This window comes from Parasteatoda tepidariorum, chromosome 7, assembly GCF_043381705.1.
Source record: "Parasteatoda tepidariorum isolate YZ-2023 chromosome 7, CAS_Ptep_4.0, whole genome shotgun sequence".
NCBI lineage: Eukaryota > Metazoa > Arthropoda > Arachnida > Araneae > Theridiidae > Parasteatoda > Parasteatoda tepidariorum.
The window spans coordinates 50,895,467-50,922,088 of record NC_092210.1 but is presented as its reverse complement, the minus strand read 5'-3'; the positions used below and the strand labels follow the sequence as shown (position 1 = coordinate 50,922,088).

The 26,622-nt window shown below is 27.8% G+C and overlaps 1 protein-coding gene across 1 annotated transcript in view; it reads left to right on the top strand.

The window, feature by feature from the left end:
- Positions 1-26,622, top strand: part of LOC122269131 (cytosolic carboxypeptidase 6-like) — a 534,894-nt gene that overhangs the window by 202,355 nt on the left and 305,917 nt on the right. The window contains exon 4 of the mRNA XM_043040819.2: positions 25,125-25,219. Coding sequence (XP_042896753.1) covers positions 25,125-25,219 — 95 coding nt within the window. The remainder of the gene's footprint in view (positions 1-25,124; positions 25,220-26,622) is intronic.

The window sequence follows — 26,622 nt, the reverse complement described above, 5'->3', positions numbered from 1 at the left end:
TTTCTAGTATTTTTAGATCAAATATTGAATTTAAGGAGAGAATCTTTACAACTTGAATTTTTAACTAATTGAAGAATTGAACCAAACAAATAAATTATGAACTGAAATTCCTTTAAAAATTCAAGTAATAAATGAGTATTTAATAATTCAAATTTTTAGGTCGTCGGGCTACCAAAGCAGGGGTGCCATCCCCTCTGCAGAGGAATCAAAATTGTGATGGCATGTCTTCGGATCATCCTCAGGGATGTTTCCCAGACTGTTGCCAATAGTCCATTGTGTAGCTCTAGTGCGACGTAAATAAACTACAATAATTCAATTTTTAATATTTTATCTTTATCTCTTATTTTTTTATCATTTTATGTAATAGCATATTAATATACAATGTGTTTTACATAGTATATTAGATAGGGTGTTTAGGATAATGAATTTCCCATGCTGTATATATTAGAATTTTTTTCAAAAATGAAGTAAAAAAGCATGCACTTTGAGGGTAGGAATTTAAAAACTATTGTTAAAACCATCTTCAAGTTTCAACTAGCAATTAAATCAGCGTAACTGCTTTCCTTAATTACAGTTTGGCTTATTTCGATATCAATTTTCTTCTTTCCTCTACATGCGATCACTAGATATTACATATTTTATTTCATTTTTCACAAGGATTCTAAAAATGTGTATAAATGGCTGTGATTACTGAACATCCCTTTTATACAGGAGGTTATAAGTTTTTCGCATCACGAGAAGAATAATTTAATATCTCTAAATCCCTCAATAAAAGAAATATGGCCATCTAGGAATAAATAATATTTTATTCAGATGTTAAATTAATATAATATTAAAAATAAATTAAAACAACTTTTCTGTGCCAAAGTATTATTTTATGTTTGTATATTTTTTTCATTGCATTAAAAATAACAATAATATATAAGAATTAAAAAGCGGAGGGTGAAGTTAGAAAAAATAAAAGTAAATAGTATTCTAACGAAAAAAAGAGGAAATCAAGTTAGAGCTTCTTTTTTTTTGCTACTCTCGATTTTTAGTTTTTTTTTTTTTTTTTTTTTTTTTTATTTTTTTTTTNTTTTTTTTTTTTTTTTTTTTTTTTTTGTTAATTTGTTCGTGGAAAAATTCCTGTATTCTCTTGACGATCCTTTCTTCACCTCATCTGCTTACTTCATTAAAATTGTAACTTGGCATAAAAAATCACACTTTTAATTAGATATGTTGTATTTAATTATATTTTACCTTCATTATTTCGTAATTCAATGGTACAGAAAAATTCTTGGTGTTTCAAGAATGCAATTTTATTTATTTATTCTTGAGATTTTTTTTTCTTATTTTAATGAAACAAACAGAGTGTGAATTAAAATCAAACTTGCTTTTTGGTAAAGGAGTTTCATTGCGTTTTATAATTTTTTGAAACTTTCTTTTTGTTTGCGTTGTTTATTTTGCATTTAATGTTTGAATTAAATTTGCGTCCTTAAGACTTCAAAATAAATTTATTGAACTTAATGTTTTTTAATGCATTAGAATCCTTATTTCAATTCATAGAATTCCAATATTCTGATAACCAATGTTGCAACTCACGCCTGTTTTTACTAACGGCATGTCTCGAGCATGCCAACAATAAAAATTATTCCAGTTTCTAATACCAATTGTTTTTCGGTATTATGCAAGTGGGATTCAAGATATACACATTCTACATATATTTTGGTGATTTATTTTGACGATAGAAAAGTGTGTCGAATAAGAATTTGCAACAGTGCCGATTTTCTCGGATTATCGAGCGTCTACTGCAAATTAGAATAATTTCGTGGCATAATTCAAGAATAGCCAATGCCAAAATTCAATTTTGTTTTAGGATTTAAATTGTTAAAATTTCTATGAAAATTGAATTATTTATTATAGCATTGCATCAAAGCGAGTTCTCTATAAAAAGCGAGTGTTTGACAGTTTTCAGATTGGATACATAGCATTTTGGCATTACATTACAATATAGATTTTGTTATATAATATTTATTTTTCTCTTGATGTTAAAGTTTGAGATCAGCTACATTGCATTTTTCCATTATTTTATTGCTTGGTTACGCAAATTTTATTTATTACTTTAGATAGAGAAAAAATTGTCTGGTAAAATTACCGTTTTTTATGGCAATGACATTTCTTTAAAAAAAACATAATTATAGTTAATAAAACCACAATATATAGTATTTAAACATGCAATTATTTGTTCTACCTCCCATACGGTAAAAATCTACTGAAAACTTTAGTTTTAAAATATTTGTTCCTATTATTACATATTTAGCAAAAAATACAAAATAGTAAAGTAAATTTAACTGAATTAATGGTTTTTATGCCATGCGTTAAGGTATCGCGTTAAATTACGAAATGTTACAGCAATTATCAAATTTCATCACATATATTATAAAATCATATTTTATTGTTAATTTTACAAAAATCATTACCAACGATCCTCGGTAAAAATTACCGAGCTTTTTAGTGTTCCCATTGAGCTAGAATCACAATAAATTTTATTATATTCTGGTAATTTTGACATATCTTTTTTTTTCTCAGAGTACATTTTCATTTTAATTACACTATAGTTTGTCAATTTCTTTATAATTTGAGAATTTTACTTGATTAAAAGTTTTGACCTCTTGAAATATGTTGACTTTTATTTCCATCTGCATGCATCAATGAAGTTTCTTAATCAAGCAATATCTTACATCTTCAGTTTCTTCGGAATATTTCTTTAATTTTACTTCGCAGTTTGAGTTCGCATGCTTAACATTTCGTTCATTAGATAACAGTTTGATTAAGGCTACCTAACGTTTAATTAATTGCTTTAAAACTTGAGTTTGGTTTCATAATAATTTGAAAATGTTTTTTTTTAAAGTTAAGTATGATTTTTTCCAGTTGTGTAACATCATGCCAAGTATCGATCTTAGTTATACTTATATTTGACAAGAACTATGACATTTGATTCTCGTGTGGATGTGGAAAAAGGATTTTAAAAAAAACTTTATTTTCATTGATTGTGTAAGGAATGAAAATATAACATTAATTAATATAATTAATCAAACCTTTGAGATTAAGTGCAAGTAATTATAAAATTGATCAATAAATTTTCACAATCTCTGTGCTTTGAAGGATATTTTTTTACATATTTTTAAATTGATTTTTTTTCAAACTATGTATAGCGGAATTTTGTAGTTTATATTGATTATTATTATAGAATATTTTATCTGGAAAAAATAAAAAAATGCATTTTTAAAATACGTTTATAGCAATTTATGTTTGTTGAGATTATTTCTCATAGCTCTAAAACAGCAGCTTTTCTTTAGTTTTTCTAGTGATAATTTCGTTATATTTATATTTAAAAGCAACTATTTTTGTATACATTCTTTTAGCTGTTATTATTGGTATTGAAAATACTTTTCATGTAAAGAACTACATTGTTTTGTACATGAACAGCGAAGTAATATTGGAATAAAAATCAACTCAAAAGTGTAGAAAATAATGATTTTTATAATTTTTCACTCTAATTTCGTAACTTTGCTACAAATGATTTTCCAAGAACATAATTGATTTTTTATTCAAACAATATTTTAAAATGACTTCTAAAATATTTAATACCTACTATAGTTCCTATCATGAAATGCACAAAAATTTAATGAAATTTTTATTTAGCTGAACAAAAATTTTAAATATAAGCGAAATAAATTTCTTAAGTAATTAAACTCTCACAGATTACTTAAGTAGCTAGTATTCCTTATTAAAATGATTAAAAGGGGTAAAAACAAAGTAAATGAAATGATCAAATAAAAGAAAAGTAGCCATGTTGAAGTTAAAACATAAAATATTAAAAACAACAAATAAAAATTTGAAAAATTTAACTAGCGATTAATAACAAGAACAAAAATGAAATAAAATAAAGAGAGCAAATACATATTTTTTGGAAAGTTAAGAAAATCTAAATTATCTTTATGAAAAATACTAAAATATAGAAAATAAATGTTTCAAATACAAAAAAGCAGTATATATATTTTTAGTCGTCAACTATATATATATCCAAAAATTTTACTATTGAAGTAAAATTATATATTTTACCACCACAACTAAAAAATAATTTTTTAAAATACATTTTCATTCATCCTACTAAATATTGTTTATGCCTCAATTTTTTCCACCCAGGGGCTATTTTTTGTGAAACTCTTAAACATTTGTGTTTCCCTGTTTGGTTTAGCTTTTAACATAACAAAAACAATTTCCATCATACTTTTACTAGGCGTCCGCAAGATTTAATTGCTATTTATCGCAAAAGGAAGCTTTTTATTCGCTACACGGAGTTCATTATGCTGATATACCAATTTATCTTAAAAAGAAGTGCTGGAAGCCAATTTTAACAATTTTTCTCTTTTTTCCTAAGTGCTGACATTTTGCGAAAAAAATATTGCTCAACTCGAAAAACTTTTTTGATAATTGGATATATTGTGTGGTTTTAATATAGTCAGTGCGTAAAATTTCTTTACAAAAAAACATAATTAAAGTGAATTTGAAAAGATTACGTTAATAAATTGTAATTACATTTTAACGAGCTATATATTAATTTAATAAACATGTAGCAAAAATGGAAAAATTATTCGATTGTATTATTTATTCAACAATTATAAGCTATTTAATAAATGGAATTTCTTTGTTAATTAGACAATAGTTAATAAATGTAATGTTTGTTAAAGTGAATTTAAATGAGAAGTGAACTTATTGAATAAAATTTTGTCATTTATCGTCTGGTTGTAGTAAATGTTTTGTTGATTACTAACTGCTTTTAATTACTGTTTCATTGTTTATTTTGACTTTTTAAGTAAAATTGTGAAAATTATTAATGAAAAAATTTCTGTGCTGTTCTCCATTTTGAAATCCCCTCTAAAAACGGATACTTTTTCTCCATACAGTAGCTATCATTTTTTAATGGGAGGATGTGTGATATTACTGCTTACTCTTTTTAATACTTTTGTTGTATTAAAAAATTAATTTTCTCTTAATTTTAAAACACTAGATTTTTCAAAAATCAATTAAATAATGCATTTTTACTTAATGACCAATTAATATGCCGAAATGATTAAATATAAATGATTAAATATATATATAATTTATGAATTGATTGAATATTGATTGCCGAAATGATTAAATATAAATGATTAAATATATATATAATTTATGAATTGATTGAATATTGATTGCCGAAATGATTAAATATAAATGATTAAATATATATATAATTTATGAATTGATTGAATATTGATTGCCGAAATGATTAAATATAAATGATTAAATATATATATAATTTATGAATTGATTGAATATTGATTGCCGAAATGATTAAATATAAATGATTAAATATATATATAATTTATGAATTGATTGAATATTGATTGCCGAAATGATTAAATATAAATGATTAAATATATATATAATTTATGAATTGATTGAATATTGATTGCCGAAATGATTAAATATAAATGATTAAATATATATATAATTTATGAATTGATTGAATATTGATTGCCGAAATGATTAAATATAAATGATTAAATATATATATAATTTATGAATTGATTGAATATTGATTGCCGAAATGATTAAATATAAATGATTAAATATATATATAATTTATGAATTGATTGAATATTGATTGCCGAAATGATTAAATATAAATGATTAAATATATATATAATTTATGAATTGATTGAATATTGATTGCCGAAATGATTAAATATAAATGATTAAATATATATATAATTTATGAATTGATTGAATATTGATTGCCGAAATGATTAAATATAAATGATTAAATATATATATAATTTATGAATTGATTGAATATTGATTGCCGAAATGATTAAATATAAATGATTAAATATATATATAATTTATGAATTGATTGAATATTGATTGCCGAAATGATTAAATATAAATGATTAAATATATATATAATTTATGAATTGATTGAATATTGATTGCCGAAATGATTAAATATAAATGATTAAATATATATATAATTTATGAATTGATTGAATATTGATTGCCGAAATGATTAAATATAAATGATTAAATATATATATAATTTATGAATTGATTGAATATTGATTGCCGAAATGATTAAATATAAATGATTAAATATATATATAATTTATGAATTGATTGAATATTGATTGCCGAAATGATTAAATATAAATGATTAAATATATATATAATTTATGAATTGATTGAATATTGATTGCCGAAATGATTAAATATAAATGATTAAATATATATATAATTTATGAATTGATTGAANAAACTGTATATATATATACATATATATATATATAATTATAATTTATTATTATTTTACATAAAATCGTTTAACGTCAATATCTTGTACTTGTAACTGTAAAAAGTGGTTTAAAAAATTTACCCTTGGAGAGAAGTGATTAATTTATAACCATTGAATTACATTATTTTGGTCTCTGTAGATGATGTTTTTCCTGCTAGTGAGTGTAGATGCCGTAAAACTCGTTTTATTCCGAATCATTTTAGATCTCTGTAAATGATGCTTCACCTATAAGTGAGTGTGAGTGCCGTGCAATTCGTTTTGTTTCGAATCATAGCTAACAAAATGTGACTGAAGATTACAAAAAACGGTAAATAAAAATGTTCAAGTCATTAAATAAAATTTTATTTTTTGTTCACTGTAAATGTTGCATTATTTCTTAGTGAGTGTAGATCTCGCCAAAAATTTCGTACTTGTATTTCTCTAAATTTTAGATCTTTGTTTTGTAAATCAAACAATACAATGGTGTTTATTTTAACAATAAATATTAAAATATTATTTACATATTTTTCCACATATATATTAATTTCTTGTTCTAAATCAAAAGATTTCATGAATTTACTGGATATGCCTTTTAATATTTACGTAAACAAAGAGTATTTCCAATTAAAAATTTAGAAAAAAAGGATGTATTTTTATTATTTCCATGTTATACTTTATAGTGCACGAAGAGCTCTTTCTATTCTCTATTTCGAAAAAAAATAACTATTTTGTTACAATCGCAAATATATGCTAATTTTTATGAATAGATATTTTCTGTGTGCTGCTTTTAAAGTGAGAAATGATGACGCATTAATTTAATACTTTAGTAATAATTAAATGAAGTAAAATATCTTTTCATTATAGATAATTTTTTTAGCTATAAATGGATAAAAGTCTATCTTTCCCTCAATATTTGCCATAACTAATCTATTTTACCACATTGCCAGTTGATTAAAGTTCATTTTGTATTGTAAATGAATGTGGGGTCTAATTTATAGTTTGTTAAAAAGTCAAAATATGTCTAATTATTCCTTTGATTTATAGGGGGGTGTACTAAAGACTTTTCACAACTTAATTCTTACCTTCGACAATTATAGTCTGATTTGCAATCTAAAGACGAAATTTTCCTCTGCACTATATTTTTCCAAAATTAAAATTTTTAAGGTACTTATATTAGAAATTGCGAATCACTCAAGGTGAAACACTTTGTTGTACCGTAAGACGACAAAGTGTTGTTCCTTGGTACAGCTTCATTTGAAAAAATTTTGCAACAAACAAACACTTAATTTTTTGCAAATATGATTAAAAAAAAAGAAATCTATGTTCAAAGTTGTAATGCACATTGCAGTTTTTTAAAGTTAAGCCCACAAATATACTACTTAGATTTTTATTGTTCAATATTACGATTAATTTTCAGTTGAATTACACACCATTTTAAAGTAAAGTATTGTTCAAAAGAATTCGTTCTAAACATTCTTGAAATTTCTGGTAAAGTCTATACAAAAAAAAAAACTTGCAATCGAACAAAAACTAAAGAAAAAAAGAGGAGAAAAAAAAGGAACGGACCCAAGTCATAGATCAGGGAACTATTCAGGTGAAGCAGTGGTGGAGACAACCCCTTGAGATTTCTACAATTTCTGGGGAGAAAACGGAAGAACTTTTTCCCTATATTTTATTTATTATTGGATTTTCTTCGCGTGCGGTAAAATGGCTACCAAAGAGAACTTCTGGCGATCAAGCCAGTGTCAGTTTCATTGATAGTAGTTTTCTCTAAATCCCTATGGTCGAGACAGACAGGGAAATTTGAGGTCACCTGAGGGACTTGAAGGGTCATATTGAACTATCATTTATCTTGACCTCAATGGCCAAAAAGTGTGCTCATCTATACGGATCGAATTCCCCTATTCTTTCTAAAAGAACATAAGTGTAGGCTACATCTGAAGCGACGCGGAAAAGGTTAAAAGAATTGATAATAAAACTATCTTTCTATTAATGTCTTTTTGTCGTGAATTTAGATTTAGTTCGAAATTCTCTCTATTGAAGTTGGAATGATTTGAATCAATCGCCAAAATAATTATTCCATTCGAAACTATATTTTCACTTAGATTCAAAAGTTTGTATTGGACCATTTAATTTAAACCATTGGACTTGAGTTAAAATTGAATTGGATAATCTCAATGTACAAATTCGTTCATTCATTGAACTTTTAACTCTGTTTTTAAACAAAGATTCTATTTTGAAATATTTAAAGATTTCACTAACATTTAAATACATTGAATCCGATAGAATTTTTTCGAAACCGTTTATTTATTTTTGCACCGTAACCGATTTATTAAAGTCAGTTGATTCTAATCAACTGATAAATACTGGACTAATACCAGGATTTTTAGAATTAAATTGATTCGAGATTGATCATTGGACTGAAGATTGAATTGCATAATCCCAGTTTCACATTTAATTTAACACTTTACGCTGATTTTCAACAGTGATACTATTTTGAAATATTTAAAGATTTCACTCACATTTAAATATATTGAATCCGATAGAATTTTTTCAAAACCGATATTTAGTTTTGCAACTTAACATATTTATTCAAGTCAGTTGATTCTAATCAACTGATGAGTATTGAACTAATACCAGGATTTTTAAAATTAAATTGATTCGAAATTGATCATTGGACTGAAGATTGAATTGGATAATCCCAATTTTCAAATTAATTGAACACATTACGCTGATTTTTAACAGGGATTCTATTTTGAAATATTTAAAGATTTCACTAGCATTTAAATATATTGAATCCGTTAGGAGTTTTTTAACACTGTTTATTTATTTTTGCACTGTAATCAATTTATTAAAGTCAGTTGATTCTAATCAACTGATGAGATTGAACCACCAGGATTCTTAAAATTAAATTAATTCGAGATTCCAGGGAAAGTTTTAAAACTAGATACACAGCCCCTTCTTCACGGAATAGTTTAAAGATTTTATTGAATTTACTTTTTTTGTTGGTAGATATAAAGCAGGACGAAAAGAACACCGCATAATTTTTTCTTCTCCATTTCACAAACAATTTAGGTATTTACTACAATTTTCGAGTATAGTAGATACTTTTAATAAATATCTATATGAAAAGAATATACATCTACAATTATTCAATTCCGCCGAATACAAAATACCTGTTTGATTCCACAATAATAAGTTTATAATCAATCTATTTTCTTTCCCTTCGGCAAATTTTTGCTCTCAACTAATCACAAATTGTAACAAGTTTTTTATGTTTAAAATGCATTAGATACTAGCAAAGATAGTAAAGATAAAGTCTAGTAAAGATAAACAATCTCTGGTAAGGATGAACAATTTAAAAACGAATTATGCTTGATATCAAAAGCTCATTCTCAAGGAAAGCTATGTATATGTTATTTCGCACGGATATACATGCTGTTATTTAGTCCTAGTATTTGTTACTTTTTTAGTCCTATACTTGTTGTTATTTGTAGTCCTTGTCCAAAATATAATGAAGAAGTAAGAACATTGGAGGTCACAAAAGAATATCTAACTGGGAAAGAAATGAATATCAAATGAATATCTAACTCAAAATCAGATAAATCACAGAACAGCAAAGTGGATGTATTAAACCTCAAAACAAGTTAGTTTGATGGAGATTAAAACTGAAGGTTTTTAAACAATCACCTTTTACCTTCTCTTTGCTTACTTCCGCAATCAAATCTTGTTTTTTATGTTATGTCTTGTTGTTTATTACATCCCCCTTCATTTGCTGCAATTTTTTCCCTTCCTAGCTTGGAAATTGTTTTGTGATCCCCAATCTGTAAACTTTTCTATTTTCATTTTCGGTTAGGTTTCTAAAAATGCATATTTAGAACGGTATTCACGGAATATTTTTTAAAGTACGGTGATGAAAACACCATGCGAATAATGTTAATGGTTATGGAAGTTTTAATGAGAGATATTTTTGTACGTGTCCTGGACATGAAGGCGTGATTTAATTCTTAATTATGCAGTGCGCCAACTATAAACATATTTTTTATTTCATTTAATAACCGTCATTGAACAGCCAACCCAATTTTGGGTTTTCGATTACAAATGTTCAACTCCGTAGCCTTGTAATTTCGAACCCAATCCAGAAAACAAGGGAACTCATGGAAGTATTGGGAGAAATTCGCCTTCGTGGAAGACTTTTTGATGGAACTAACCCGCATTTGCGTTACATGGAGTGGACAATCGCCCACGATTAACCTGAAGCCAAGGAGACTCTAAACCATGATCAATTAGCTACCACTGAGGATATTTTATTTCCATACTGAGGTCGGTGCGAGTCGGATGCAGAATTCGTTTCTATCAGGCATAGCTGGGATTCGAACCTGGAGCAATTTCGAAGGTGAGTGGTCTATCCTCTGAGCCACCACGGCACCACATTTCATCATTGTCAAAAACAGAGTTTATGAAAGAGGAAACACTAAGAATAACTATTTAGTTGCTCTCTAGTTTCGAAAGAAATACCAGATAGCAGGTAACCTTATAGCAAACACCAACAGCCAATGATCGCATTTACGTTACATGGAGAGGAAAACCATGAAAACCTCCCACGGTTAGGCTGACGGCAAGGGAGATTCTCACCAATAATCCGTCTACCACTGAGGATATTTTTGCATCAGCACTGTGGTCGGTGCGAGCCGGGTGCGAATTTCGTATCGACCAGGCATCGCTGAGATTCGAACCCAGATCACCTCACTGGAAGGCGAACCCTCTATTCCTTGAGCCAGCACGGCTGGATAACTATATTGCAATCAAATGCTTCTTGCGATATAGGAGTTACTGTTACATCCCATTAAATTTGCAATATCCCTGAGATTTTTTCCTTGGATTAATTTCATTGAAAATATTCAAAGAAATGAAAAATCCGGCTTAAAACAGCCAAAGAAATCTGTTTCTTTTTGTTTTGTATTCATTTGTAAACAGACTCTGAAGCACATTTTTAAAAACTAATTTTAATTTTTTCTAGTTTAACCTTCAGAATACATCTTTTAATCGTTTATATTCTTTCCAAAGGCAACTTTCTGAAACAATTTTGAAACTTTTGCATAAAAAAAAATTCTATGGCATAGCAATATCCATAACATTAAGTTTATAAATTTCCTTTCAAAGACGAGAGAAATAACTCCATATATAGCCTCGTAACAAGAAATAATTTCTGACAGGCTATGCGGATATCTGATATTGTCCATGTCATTTCTCGAACGCCAGCTGTTTTATTGGCACTTAATTGTCTTTACTCGCCACTACGCCTTTCGTATTATTATAACTCGCTAGGTCCATGACACTTCAAGATATAACACTCCCGTCTCGGATTAATTAAGCCTATGACAGAAAGATGGAGTATTTTTGTGGATAAACTTTTTATAAGCTTAGTCATTTTTTTTTACCGTCAAAATTGTCACTATCTTAAATTTTAGTTGCTTGCTTCAAGTATTTAAAAAAGATACTATACAAAATTTACTAAGCTGTTGGTAGCTATTTATTCTTTCTTTCAGTTTATTCAGTATTTATCTATAAAAAACTGATGAAATAATACAATTCAAGAGCTTATAAGAGAAGGTTTTCGTGATATTTAAGCATTTTTTAGGAATATTTTTTATCGTCAAAATTGTCACTATCTTAAATTTTAGTTGCTTGCTTCAAGTATTTAAAAAAAGTCTACAAAATTTGCTAAGCTGTTGGTAGTTATTTATTTTTTCCTTGATTTTATTCAGTATTTATCTGTAAAGAACTGATATAATAATACAATTCAAGAGCTTATAAAAGAAAAGAAGGTTTTCGTGATATTTTAGTATTTTTTAAGACCATTTTTTACCGTCAAAACTGTCACTATCTTAAATTTTAGTTGCTTGCTTCAAGTATTTAAAAAAAGTCTACAAAATTTGCTAAGCTGCTGGCAGTTATTTATTCTTTCTTTCATTTTATTCAGTATTTATCTATAACGAAGTGATATAATAATACAATTCAAGAGCTTATAAGAGGTTTTCGTGATATTTTAGTATTTTTAAGAACATTAGAAAACTTTTTACGAACCACATTTACTCATTAAGAGCTGCTTTCTTTAATTGACCATAAATTGTTTTTAAACTAAAAGTTCCATTTTTATTTAGAATATAAGTTTATACCTTGTTCCTCGAAGTTCTAAGTTTATTGAAGAAATATTATAATAGAGAACAGTAATTGTATAAATTTAAACGCGAAAAATCTCATATTACTATTACTTTTACTTTTGGACATGTTGTTTAATAATATTAAAATTTAGGCAAACATTGCTATTGCTTTAAAAAAACTGATATTAAATCTAAAATTTTGTACATTCAAAACTGCCACTTCCACTACAGATGTTTTTAAGAAATTTAAAAAAAATATTGCTCTGCAAGTAAAAAAAACTCATATGCAACTATTATTTAATAATTAATATGAATAGTACGTTGTTGTGTCAACCATTTTTCCGAAAGAATATTGCTACAGCGAGTGAATGAGGGAAGAAAGGGGGAATTAAGAAAGACAAAAATGCGAGAATAAAGGAAGACAAGAATAAGAGATCAAAAGAAGCGAATCAGTAAGTGGGTGAATTAAAGAATCCTAATTTTGGCGAATAAATGAATCTGTGCATTATTGACTCCTTGACTCAGTGAATGAGTGTAACAATGCTTCTTTTAAATAAAACATGAATCTATAAATCGGCATATAAATGAGAAAGCGATTCACTGATTCATCGTAGAATTGAAAGAGAGAATTTGTGGTTGGGTGAATTCGTGTGTAAACTAATGAAATGTTTATTGATCTACTTGTTTATTGACTTCGGAATGTGACAACAATTTTTTTTTCTCCTTAGTACGTAAAATGTATGCATTATATTTGTTTTACAAAAGAATTATAGAAAAAAACATGCATTTTAGATAAATTTGAAAACGACAAATGCTATGAAGTTAAAAAAAAGCATTTTTTATTATAATTTTATTTTATTTTTAGATTAATTTTAAATATTTAACTAACTTTTATATTTTGAAAAATATAAGGAAAAATATTAGTTTTTTCTTGTTTTTTTACTGAATTTAAAAAAAATTAAGTTGTATGAAATACTTAAAAAGGAAACATTTTAGATAAGTTCTAATTTTGTATGAATTTGAAAACAACAAATGATGTTACGGCTTGAGTTTGCTGTTCTTAACTACTATAACAAATTTATGTATGAAAAAAATTCCAATCGATTCCAAATCTTTTAATTTCCAAGTCTTACATTTTAGTTCTATTGTTCGTAAAAAGTGTTTCTGCATATTTTTATTTACTCTTTTCTATTTCATTCTGTCTAATAATGTATTGTACTATAAAAGGAAAAAAGAAAAAATCTAATTTGTTAAATCTTTTTCATTTTTATTCTTTTATCAGTTAAAAAAATTTAGTGATGCATGTCATCTATACACTGTTAGAATTTCATTCTATAATTTCGGTTAAATATTCGGTGACAGTCTGTCCATCCAATTAACCATAATATTTACGGTTCGTAACCTTTTTTTGCCTTTACGGGCATAGAATCTTTTAAAACTGGTATGGTTAAAGGAACCGTAAATACTATAATGTTTTGTAACCACTTGCAACAGCTGCATGGTTTCAAAGCCACAACAACGAAATTTAACTAATCATTGAAATTAGGTCATGTTAGACTTTTCGCTGGGCAATAAATATTGGTGTTGGGTTGTGGTTGTGTTATGCTTTGTCAAATGATCCGTGAAGTATGGCTTAATTAGTTTATCTAGTGGTGCCAGCTATCGTGAGAGCGGGGAAATACTAGTCTATTCTGGTGTTAAACAGCATTGTAGTGCTGCCATGTATGTGTAGAGTGAGAGTTAGTTTCATATATCAATAGTCCAGGGTCACCAATTAAGAAGTACGAGACATTGTTAACCCATCACGTGTTAAGGAAATATTGTGATGTTAACGCTGGGATTCGGACCACGTCCAGCCAGTCAGGAGATCGATATATACCTTTCGGCCAAAGTATGGACTCAGCTTCAAGGAACTAAGTGTCTTCCTAGGGTGTTCACCACACATTTATTACTATAAGATTATTAGGCCGATGATGGAAAATAAAAATATGAAATAGTAATCTTCATCACATGGCTTAGTTCCCGTCTTCAAAAAACGTGAGCTCGATTCTCAATGGTTACAGGCACAGTTGTGGATATTCTGATTTTTTAAATGTAAAGGGTGTAAACAGTCGATAAACGATTTCTCTTGAAGTTAAAAAATTGAATGCTGTCTTTTTATTGTTATTTTTCTACTTGATGGTAAAAAACAATTAAATTATCGATTAACCATTTTTTTTCAAAATTTTTAAATTCTGTTTTATAATCAACATTAAAATCTAAAATTTAAATCAGCTTTATATTATGTTTAAATATTTTTGTGTCGCATATTTGATACATTTCTAATATATTTTAGTTTTAGCGCCAATTAAATTCATTTTCATATTTATAAGTTTCTAATACAATTTGCATTTTTATTTAAATGCAGTTTTGCACTTATTTAATAGACGTATGCTAAATTGTCTAACTTTAAATTGTCATCCTGACCCTTGTTCAACGTTTCGTAATTATTTTTTTAAGAAATAAACAGATATGATCTGTGATTTTTATTGGTTTTGTTTAAAAAAATTTAAATAGAATGAATTTTTAACTAAATGCTTATTGTTATGTTGATTATAGTATTTTAAATGAAGCAGAAAAGTAAATTTTAAGAACAGGAGAATTCTATAAATAATCTTATTTTCCTATTTTACTTTTACTATCTTATTTTTTTTATTTTTTTTAAAGCATATTCTATATTGTTTTGTGATTTAATGAACATTCATTTCCATGCAATTATTGATTTATTGATTATTTATTGAAAATTTAACACTATATCAGTAGCTACAAAATACCAAAATACTGTTGCAAATATCGAATCATTTCATTGTTCAGATATAAAATAGAAAAGGATAAACACACAAGTATAATGAGCACTACAGACCAAAGTTTACCTTGATCAACTACCGAGCTTATCGACTAATAAAAATGATCTCTTACGCCATTTTCCATCAATGGCAGCATGAATCAACTTAAGAGGAAATTTGTCTCTTTCACGATATAAAGAAGCTCTGAGATAGTCCAAATTTCTCTGCAGCTTAACATTAGCTTTAGAGTTTAAAATTCTCCAAATACAATAGTCTAAAGTATTCGAATCCGGTGAAGAGGATATTTAATCTTCTGTGCTTAATAACGTTCGGACGATTGACATGAAGCCAAACCTGAGATGTCTTGGCTCGGTGCGATGGTGCAGAATCTTGTTGAAACATCCAGTCCTTTCTGGGGTTCAATCGTTCAATTGGTTTATAATTATATATATAAATGTTCTATTAAACCCAAGAGATTTTTAAATACTTAAACATTCTATCTACAGAAAATCTGTGACCGAAAAACTCTTTAACCATCATTCTTTTTGATTTTATATTGGAACTGATTTTAAATATTTTGATTTAATCAGAAATCTTCTGCACTCATAGAAAAAGCAACTTACAGGAAAAGAAAGAGAGCAAATGTTTAATCAAACGGTTAAAAATAACTCCTATTGTTTGGAGTGTTTTAGTATTCAGTAAAATTTTTATGGATGTATATTATTCAATTTTATGAAAGAAAGGTAAATACAATTTTTATATATCACGATTTTTTTCTATAGTTGTCTTGTTATTATTTTTTAAAGTAAAAGAAAAGGTTTTATTTCCACAATTTCGTATTTTGGTTAAAAAAAATCATTTAAAACATCCATTCAAAGATTTTTTTCAGAATTATTGAAAATTGTTACGCAATAAAAAGTTTTGAAAAGATTAAAAATAATATCAATACAAAACAAGTTTACAAATCATTGAAAATATTAATAATGCAATGAAAGCTTAAAGTTCAATGAAACATGTAATCAATGTTTAAAATTCATTACAGTTATGTTTAAAATTCATTAAAATTCATCAAAGTTTAAAATTCATTACAGTTAACATAACTTAAAATAAAATTTAAAATTTATTTAAAATAGTATCACTACAAATAAATTGTGAAATGGATTGAAATTAGAAGAAAAAATTCGAAATCATTGTATATAGAGTTTAAAAAAATCGAATAACTTTCAACTTCAGGTTTTAAATCTTTTGAGATAGCTTTAGAAAACTCTTCACAAAGCTCACGTATTATGAAATGTTCCATTGAATAAAATAATATGCTTCGGTTAATAATAGACAGACTCGCACACCCGTGAAACCAACCGAACCAATCAGGCGGCATAGTTTCTGCACATAACACAAAATATTAATTTCCGCCTGGAGTAGACCGCTCGACCACGGGGCAGGTGAGGAAGGGAAGCCCCCTTTGAACAGGAAAGTGAGTGGATGGTGAAAAGCGGGGGTGGTTGAGCTAGCTAGTTATCATTGACCGAAACTGATTAATTTCCGATGTATCGACCAGCCCGTCGAGAAACAGGTGTTTCCTGTACCTTTTCAGTAAAGGTTAGAAGCAGGCTGTCATCAGCATTTGTTAGCTGAACGTGTGTAGTACGTCACTGAACAATATGCATCTTGATTGGTCTTTTCATCACTTATTTCTTCCCTCGGTTTTATGTTTTTAACTAGAAGTTATTAGCATTAACGCAAATTAGATTGAGGTAGATTAATAGTGACTTTTAGTTTTAATGAAAAGGAGTGGTGTTAGTTAACGGTATGTGCTTTGCCAGTGAAGCATTAATATTTCTAATGTGATTATAGATTTTAGTTATTGCATAATTTGTGATGTAATAGCCTATTTGTATAGTTTAACATAAACATTGTAACATTCATAATTAATAATGTTAATAATTATTATCATAGTTTGCATTTTGGCTCAACTTTTTTTCTTTCTTTCGTGATTTTTTTTTTTTTTTTTAAATAACGGCAGGCACTGAACTCTCATTCTTCACGTTAGAAGATACCGGAAGTGTTCCTCATTTATAGTTATCCAGTGGGCACCTGTGAACCAAAGTCACAGAGGCGAGCAATATTATCCATGTCACACTGCCACAAACACTCATTCATACATTCACGCATCAGAAGACAACGCAGAGAGAGAGAAACATCCATGCCCCGAGCGGGATTCGAACCCGCAGCCATTGGCTTTGCAGTCAGGCACGCTAACCACTCGACCACCTGGTTGGCTCTTTTGGGATTGTGAACTTTATCCAGAAAACAAGGAAAACTTTTGAGACAAATATCGGAACAAACTTTAATTCGTATGCTCTGTAAAAAATTCCATATCAAATTGCGGTATAAAGTACCGACACTAAGGGTACCAGTAATTTTTTCTGTAAAATCCATTTTTACTGGAACATATTTATGAAACAAAAAATCTGATTTATAGTAATTTCTACAGTAATAAGTACCGTGAAATCACTGAATTATTCTAATTAAATAAGTATTACTGTAAAAATTACAGTATAATATTTTACACTAAAAATGGATTTTACGAATGATACTCCCAAATTGTCACTACTTTATACAGTAATTTTATCCGGAACTTCTTACAGTGTAGGACTTTCTAAGTAAAAATAAATACTCGGATTACTTTACGTGAAAAATTCCTCACACGATTAGCCTTACCGTATTGGGACTCATGCTCAGATTCAAATTGATCATATTCTTATTCCGTTATATAAACACTACCTTGCATTTATTTTATCACAATGGGATAAAATAATAACTTTGAAAGAAATGTAAGGCAATAATTGTTTATCACTATATTCTGATAATATTAAACTAATAAATGAAGCTAATAAAATTAGTATCATAAAAATATGGAGATAAATTAACTTACATTAAAATAATATGATGATTCCTTTTATTCTAATTCTGCCGTTATAATTATTAAGTTCCACAGATCAGAATTTCAAATTTTGATAATTGGATTTTAGAATGCGTTTTGATTATTGTATTCTAGAACAAAAATTTTAAATTTTGATTCTAAAAATCCTTTTTTATTTATTTTTATTTTCGTTTCGGATTATTCGAACAGAAATAACTAAAATGAAATTTCAAACATTTTCTCTGTAACCTCCTCAATTATTGCAATCTGTAAATTAACTTGTCAAACATTTGTTTAATTGCTAATTTGTCTATAAACAGTTTTATGAGATTTTTTTAATTAAAAATACTTAAAAAATTTTTAATAAATAAATTAACATTAAATTTAAAATTTTAAGCAATACAACACTTTATTAAAAAATTAAAATCATTCTTAATATAATAAATTTTAAGTAAAACGAATCTTTGTGATGCGAAGAATCTTAATCACTCTGTTGAAATTTAAACCAGGACTTTAACTTAACTAATAAAATCTTACTCCAAACTTTGGCAAATTAAATAAAATAAATTCCCGTGAAAATATTTCCGGTTATTTTTTACTCGAGCACTTTGCTTTCTCCTTTTGACAGGAAAACACTCCTACAAAAAAAGTTTCGCTAATTGGAAACAGAAATTGTGTCACTTATATTCTACAAATAGAAAAGCACGAGGAGAGATGTACAGTGTGTGAAATAAAAAACGTACTATCCTGCTTAAATTTTGATCAAATGATCGGATCTTCAGGTTCGAGGGTGTGACCTCAAATAACCTTATTAATTAGTGCAGATGGTATTTTAAGTTATAAAAAGATACTCAGAAACGTACTTTCTCTGAATAAACATATCTTTTTTATAACGATTTTAGATTTCTGACCCCCAAAATATAGGATGTAGCCGCGCAATCTGGAAAGTAGGATCCCCATAATTCGAATAGGAGAACGGTTATAGGTTTGAATCTCGTAATGTTAATTTTATTTTTTGCGTATTTCGCCGTTGTTCAAGATATTTTTAAGTGCATTTGAAAAATATTTTGCGCTTAATTATAAAATTCGTTCATCCAAAGATAATTTCATGCAAAGTATAACTTTTAGTAAATATTTATTATTTTTAATTATTCTATTTTTAAATAGATGAAAAAAACGTAAGGTATGGAATTTTAAACATCATTTTAAGGAAAATAATTTTACATGGCAAAACACAAAATTTGTGCGAAATCTTTCGAAAAATTCCTAAAAATTCAAATTTTAAAATAATGGTTTCTTTAGAAATTGATTTCTCAAGAACTATTCGACCGATTTATCCGTAATTTAAAATACTGCCATGTAAAATCTTTAAAATGGTATAAAAACTGTATATCTTAGAATTCAAAATATTATCGAATATTATTAAATAAAATAAACAATGAATATTTAAAGCTATTCTTTGCTTGAAATTATATTTTGATAAGCGACTTTTAAAATTGTGTGCTAAAATTTTTCAATTTGCTTCAAGAGTTCTTGAAATATTATACAGGGTTATTCATAATTCCCTCCGAGGTTTCGAAGCGTTATAGTAAAAAAAACGAAGACGAATATGGCAAAAAAGAACATATGAAATTTAATTAAGTTTTAATTTAAGCAGTTGCCGGTAGATGGCAGTAACATGTACCACTGAAGCCAGTTGTTGTAAAGAAAAATGGCGTTTACAGGCGGAGAGAATTATGAATAACCCTGTATATATGCATCCTAAGTTAATGATTCTGACTTTATATTGTATCGTAAAAACAACTTTACTATCTCGAATGTTTATCTTATCAAACTGGAACTATACATTTTAATGTTGCTGAATAACAAAAATGGTGGTGGATACTGTACACCAAAAAGTATAAAAGAAAATTCTTGGTGTTTCACTACAGTAGAATTATCCTTGGTATTTGGTGTAGTGCATCACCATTTTGGTGTACTGTAGTTGCCAATAGTTTTGGCGTAGAAATACACTAAAATATTTTTATAGTGTAGTGGTATCAGAGAGCTTTGGAAATTTTCGTGTTGACACAGAACGTTTGAAAGTGTAAATGACATATTCGATATTTTTTCATTATCTATAGTCAAGAATCATATTGAGCTATTTAAGAGTTTTTATATCGCTATATCGTTAGAAAATAGCGATAATTAGTGACATGTTGCGGCAATACAATAATTTAAATTGCTTAATTTTATCACTTGAAATATTTTGTTCTATAATTTCTTTTTTGTTTCCACCAGTTTGCCCCATAGAAAAATAAAGCATTTTATATTAAATTTTTTTATAATTGATGTGTGATTAGTATAAAAAATAGGTTGAGAGTAAATGTAATAATTTTCTATTATACATAAAGCTAAAAATATTATAAGATGTTATTATTTTACTTCCACTTTATTGGGACAATACTATTTTAATTTAATCATTCCTGAAACTGTAAAAACATAGTAAACAAAAACCATTTTGAAAACATATTCTAAAATAGTTTAACGTTTTAACTAAACAGTTAATTGATTGAAACACTAGGAAGCAAACATCCGTATAATTTCAAAGTGAACATATATGAAAGTTAGTTTCATAAACTTGTCTAAAATTGATTTTTAGAACTTTCAGAAAATTGAATTTAGATATTGAGAAATTAACTATAAATATTGCATTAACTATTTTATGCACTTTTTCTTTTAATTGAATAGTGAGAGCTTATATATTGAATACTGAAATAATGATCTTATTAAAATCTAAGACAAAAAAAATCGTTAAAGTCTCAGATAAATTAAAAAAAATTTCAAAATATGTTGAGAACCTTATATGAATCTTACCTCGATATTTCAGTACACGTTATGCATGAAGAAGATGGTAAAAATGTTTACTTTTTGTAATATAATTTTAATACGTTTTTTGCTTACTAATTTTAACAAATATTTTAATCTTAAAATGATTTTGTCTATTATATGCATATTTTGTCATGAATGAGTATGCATATGATAATCCCCAAATGATTTCTGATATACGAATCTAAATATGACTTTAGAATATGCATATGTGAATATAAAAAGGAGTTTAGAGTAAGCACGTATGATGAACATTTAGGCACTCTTTGAACTAATAAAATAACATTGCTTAAAATGATGTTTTGACCAAACTTTTGAGTTATACATTTAATATAAATCACTCGTCAACATCGAGCAGTAACATTTCCTACGAAAGTTCACCTGTCACATTAGCTAAAGTTCACTGTTATTCCTCCTTAACTTAGATAGGAAAATATCACAATGAGAATGTATATACAGCTTTAAAAGTAAGCCATTGAAATTTCGAAAACTGATTCTCTGAGCTTGGAGAGTCTTCCATATTTGGTCACCATTATGATCTGAACGTTTTTATATTAAAATCAGATACTAGAGTTACAAAAATAAGTGCAAAAATGTAACCGTTTTAAATTGTATTAATAGGTACATAATAAAGTATAACCGGCATAATGTAAAATTATAATATATTTAAAAATTTTTGTTTTTAACTATTAGAAATTGGTAAAGTCACGAACAAATGAGTCATGTTAGTAAATAATTACATTTGTAATTTTCTGAGGATTGTGCCTTGATATAGATAAAACTCGGCAATTTATAAAATAAAAAAATTAACGGATTCATGGTTGCACTGCTTACTTAAAAAGTGCTTGATGTATGATAATTCATGAGATTTTACGCAGAATACAATTTATATTTTCTGGATAATTTCTTGTTTGTTTTCTAAACAAATCAGTGAATATATCATCAGATGCTTAGAATGTTAAAATCACATTTAATGTTATTTTTAATGTTTATTCAATGTCATTTTCTTTTTTTAATCCTTTTCATGCTTCTTAACTGTTTCTTTTTTTCATCATTCACGTACTATCATTCTGATAAGAAGCTTCAGGTTCAAATGGTCGGAACCTGCCGCCCTTTCTTTTACGTCAACTTTGAAGCGAAAATTATTTTTTTCTCGGATATAGCATAATATTTATGAAATATTTATTGAAATAAACAGAAGTGTTGGGAAGCAGGTTGGACCCTAAAACAATTTTCCCATCTTAATTTTTAGCTTTAACATCTATAGTCAAATTTTGAGAAAGACCACCTTTAAAGACGCATACGTTTTATTTAGCAACATGTTTTTTGAGCACAAACGAATTTTAAATAAAGCCTTTTCACCCCCTAAAATAGAAAGCATAAATTGTCCTAAGTTACAGTGGTACCAAATGGAAACAACTCATTGGTACTGTTTTAATTGAACATATTTTATACCAAAAAACAAACATTACATTTTATGACATTAAATTTAGAAAATAAATATGCCGAATATTATTGTATAACTAATAAAATTTCTTTTTTTAAACTTAATGTACACAAATTTTAAATAAAACTTTTTCACTGCCTAAAATAGAAAGTATAAATTGTCTGAGTCACAATGGTACCAAATGGAAACAACTCATTGGAACTATTTAAATTGACATATTTGAAATCGCATTGTATTCTAATCAAGAGGAATTTTTTCCTGTCTGTAAAATTAATTTTGCGTGTTTTAGAGTTTTTAAAACACTGTATTATAATGCATATGAAGTTCAAAATTCAAGAAGTTCTAATATTTTGAAAACTCACCGACAACACGAAATATTTATGAGTTACCTTTTTTAATAAATAAGTTTCTTAGTAGCTTCATGTACTAATATACTGCAAAATATAAAATAAAAATATCTGTAGGATATTTTTTACTTGGATGTAACCTTCCCAATTACAAATCGGTCGCATACGAAAAATGTCCAACATAAACACTTGTGATCAATCGTGAACTTTTCAGTTTCATATAACTTGTATACCACGATTTATTTACGCGAAAAGATATGAATAAATTTGAATTTCTGAAGTGTGAAAAAAGATTGTGCTTCATAAAGAACTTTTGACTTTTTAAAAGAATCTTAGATTTCTGTGACTATTTAAGGGCATCTGATAAAAAAAAATCAATTCATTGTGGTGATATTCAGCATGAGCTAATAATTAATGTTGAATAAATATTTTTAAAAAACATCATATTACTTCGCTTCATACTGAGAGTTGTAATCAGCATTCACTAATGATGAATGCGATAGTAGTACTTTATGTTCGTTGAACTGAGGCTGCAAAATGGGCTGTTGGTAATGGTCTTGGGAAAAATACTGAGGATGATCCAAAGACATGCCATCACATGTTTTATCTTCTGCAGAAGGATGGTTCTTTCCGCTTTAGTAACTTGACGACTGGTGCGAACATTTTACCGTATAACAAGAACCGATAGGGAAGAAGAGTTTAATGAATACCGATACTGCGCATTCTTGGTTCGATCTCATGCTAATCAAATTGATCACCCACCCACTCACTGACCACAGAAAGTGATGCTTGAATGGAACCACGCCTTTGACGAATATTGTTGCTTTTGTTGTTATTAAAGCCACTTGCTAATATCAGCAAGTCTGCGTGGGAAATCAAGCAATTTGTTAAGGCAGAGGGTACGTTTCTGTTTTTTTACAGTAGCGCCTTCCATGGTCAAGAGTACAACTTCAGCCACACACCCGTTACAGCCTGTTTTACAGGGAAAGCCCGATCATACTTCATCACACATCTTTATCCGCAGATCGTAATTTTGATCAATATCCAATTTAGTATTCCCCGAGATATTGATTTGCTATGGGAACTTGGAGGACTTTGTGATCCCGACAGATTTAGCGCGCATCAGTCATCATTTAATGCATGGGGATTTTATTCGACAGTTGGGATTTGAACACACGTTATCACGAACACGAGATTAACGCCCTACAATCTAGGCTATCCCGGCCTTTTAGTGAAAGCTCAATAAATGATTTTGTTAACATGTTATTCTTTATTTTTAGCAGCAAAAACTCATGGTCAGCATATTAAACTTTATCCATTTATTTATTTTAGTTCAATAGCAACTAAAATGTATTCAAAAATGGCTGCCTTTCTATGTCAGCATGAAGATACCCTTAGAAACCTCACCTACTAGTCTTAATACTGACAAAATGCCGACACAAAAGCGAGGGAAAAAATTCTGCACCCTACTACTTGCGATTACTTTTAAATCCAACCGCCTGCAATCTTCTAAATGGAAAGTGTTGACCGATATATATATTTCCCTTTCTTTTCCGTAATTGTTCTCGCAGTCTCTTCCTTTCTTTTACAGATTTTTATTACTCCTTGGTGTTGGCAACAGCTTTTTCGCTTCCTTCAATTTCTACAGCCTACCTTAGACTTTGTGACTTCAATACTTTACTTCTCTTCCTTTGTTTCGATTTTTTTTCTTCACAAGGAAAAAACCTTTGAAAAAGTGTTTTTTTTTTTTACTTCATCGGTTTTTTGTGTGTGATTTTTTCTTGTCTACTAATACTGATGAATGGAAACGTGTAGAAAATTTCGAGGGTGGATGTTTTCGCATCAAAATCCATCAATCAAACTATTTTATAGATATTTTATTAAAAAAAAACTATATACAATAGATAAAAGTAATTACACAAAGTGTTTTTTTTTCATTTGTTGTAAAGAAAATGTAATTTTGTAAGCTAAAACATAAATTATGTCGAGACAGTTTTTTCTACGTCAGCAAAACTAATATCAAAAATATAGTAAAAATTGCACAAAAACATAGTTGGCTTTTCTATTGTATGATAATTAAATAATTGAATATGGTGTAAGTACGTTTAAGCAGACTTTTTCTATTTTTTGTTATTTATTTTAAGATTGTGTATCTATAAGTAGTGAAATAATTTAAATTATGTATATTTTTCTTTCAGCGTGTTGTGTTCACCTTTGTTAACTTTAGTAAAGTTCTACTGTTGTTCCATGAAGGTTTTACCCCAGTTGTAAAATCAACAAGTAGACCTCATTGGTAAGTCCAAAATAATATCATTCTGTCCTTTTTTATCGTTGTTTCTATACAGAATTTAAAGTCACATGATGAAGTATTTTGCCTGAAGCATTATGTCTATAGTCTAAGACAGTTTAACTATTTAAATGCCCAAGAAAAAGGGGTTAAACAAATAACTTAAAATTTGATAAATTCAGTTCTAAAAAACATCTAAGTAAAAGAAATTGAAAAAAAGAAATTTAAGGTGCGTTTTTAATGTTGTCTCATTTTTGGAACACAGGGGCATTTTTTATAGGCTGTGGTCAAGATCGCTACAGCTGCGCTCCAGTATTTATCTTCGACCGAACAAAGTGATTTCCTCTTAGAAGTGCATTAAAAAATAATTCATTTTGTGAAATATATTAATAGTTTAAACTTTTTTAAAGCTTAAATTGATTATATATTGACAAGATACTCTACATAGTTTCCAGGAATAGTTTTTAAAATACATCAGAGCGAGCAAAAATCAAGCGTTCATTATACTTTTTACAAAATTGCTGCCGGTTTTTTTAATTCTGTTAGATCATCAAACTTCACTTTCTTATTCAATTTTATAACTAATTTTTCACTTTTTCATTTTGTTTGCACTTTACTCTAGAATTTGATTTTCCACTTCATCTTCCCCAAGTTTATTTTTCAAAACAATATCCTACACACACAGAATGGAATAAAAGTTTCGAAGTTGTTTTATCTTCAGTTTCCGTATCATTTAAAAATCCTGGTTCATGAAAATATCTAGATCTTCCAAATCTGAATCAGAAAATGCTTTCAACAAGTTTAATTGTTGTATCGTTTTGCATCTCTTAGAAGTGGTGTTAAGGGCAAGCAAAATTTGTAAATAAGACAGATGAAAAAAAGGACAGATTGTTTTTTAATATTTAATATCATTTTTGAAAACGTATTCAAAAATCCCCTTTCATGTTAAGTTTTGACTCTATCATTGTCAAATGAAGCAATAACTTGCATCATTCCCTTGAAGGCTATCACCTTATCTGAAAGACTTTTTGTTTTAAATTTCCTCAAAACAAGAAAACAACTAGTATAAAAGAGTGCAAATCTTGCATTAATTTCTAAGTAATATTATTCTGTCACTATCCATCTATTACTAGGGACCTGCAAATCCATGTCAAATTCAGTATATGTATATATATACACATACAGGGTTATTCATAATTCCCTCTGTTTACTACAACTGGCTTCAGTGGTACGTGTTACTGCCATCTACCGGCAACTGCGTAAATTAAAACTTGAATACTTTCGGAATAATTTCATATATATAATATATATATATATATATATATATATATATATTTAACTATATATATATATATATATATATATATATTTATTATCCAGTATAATATTACCTTGCGCACATCCATTTC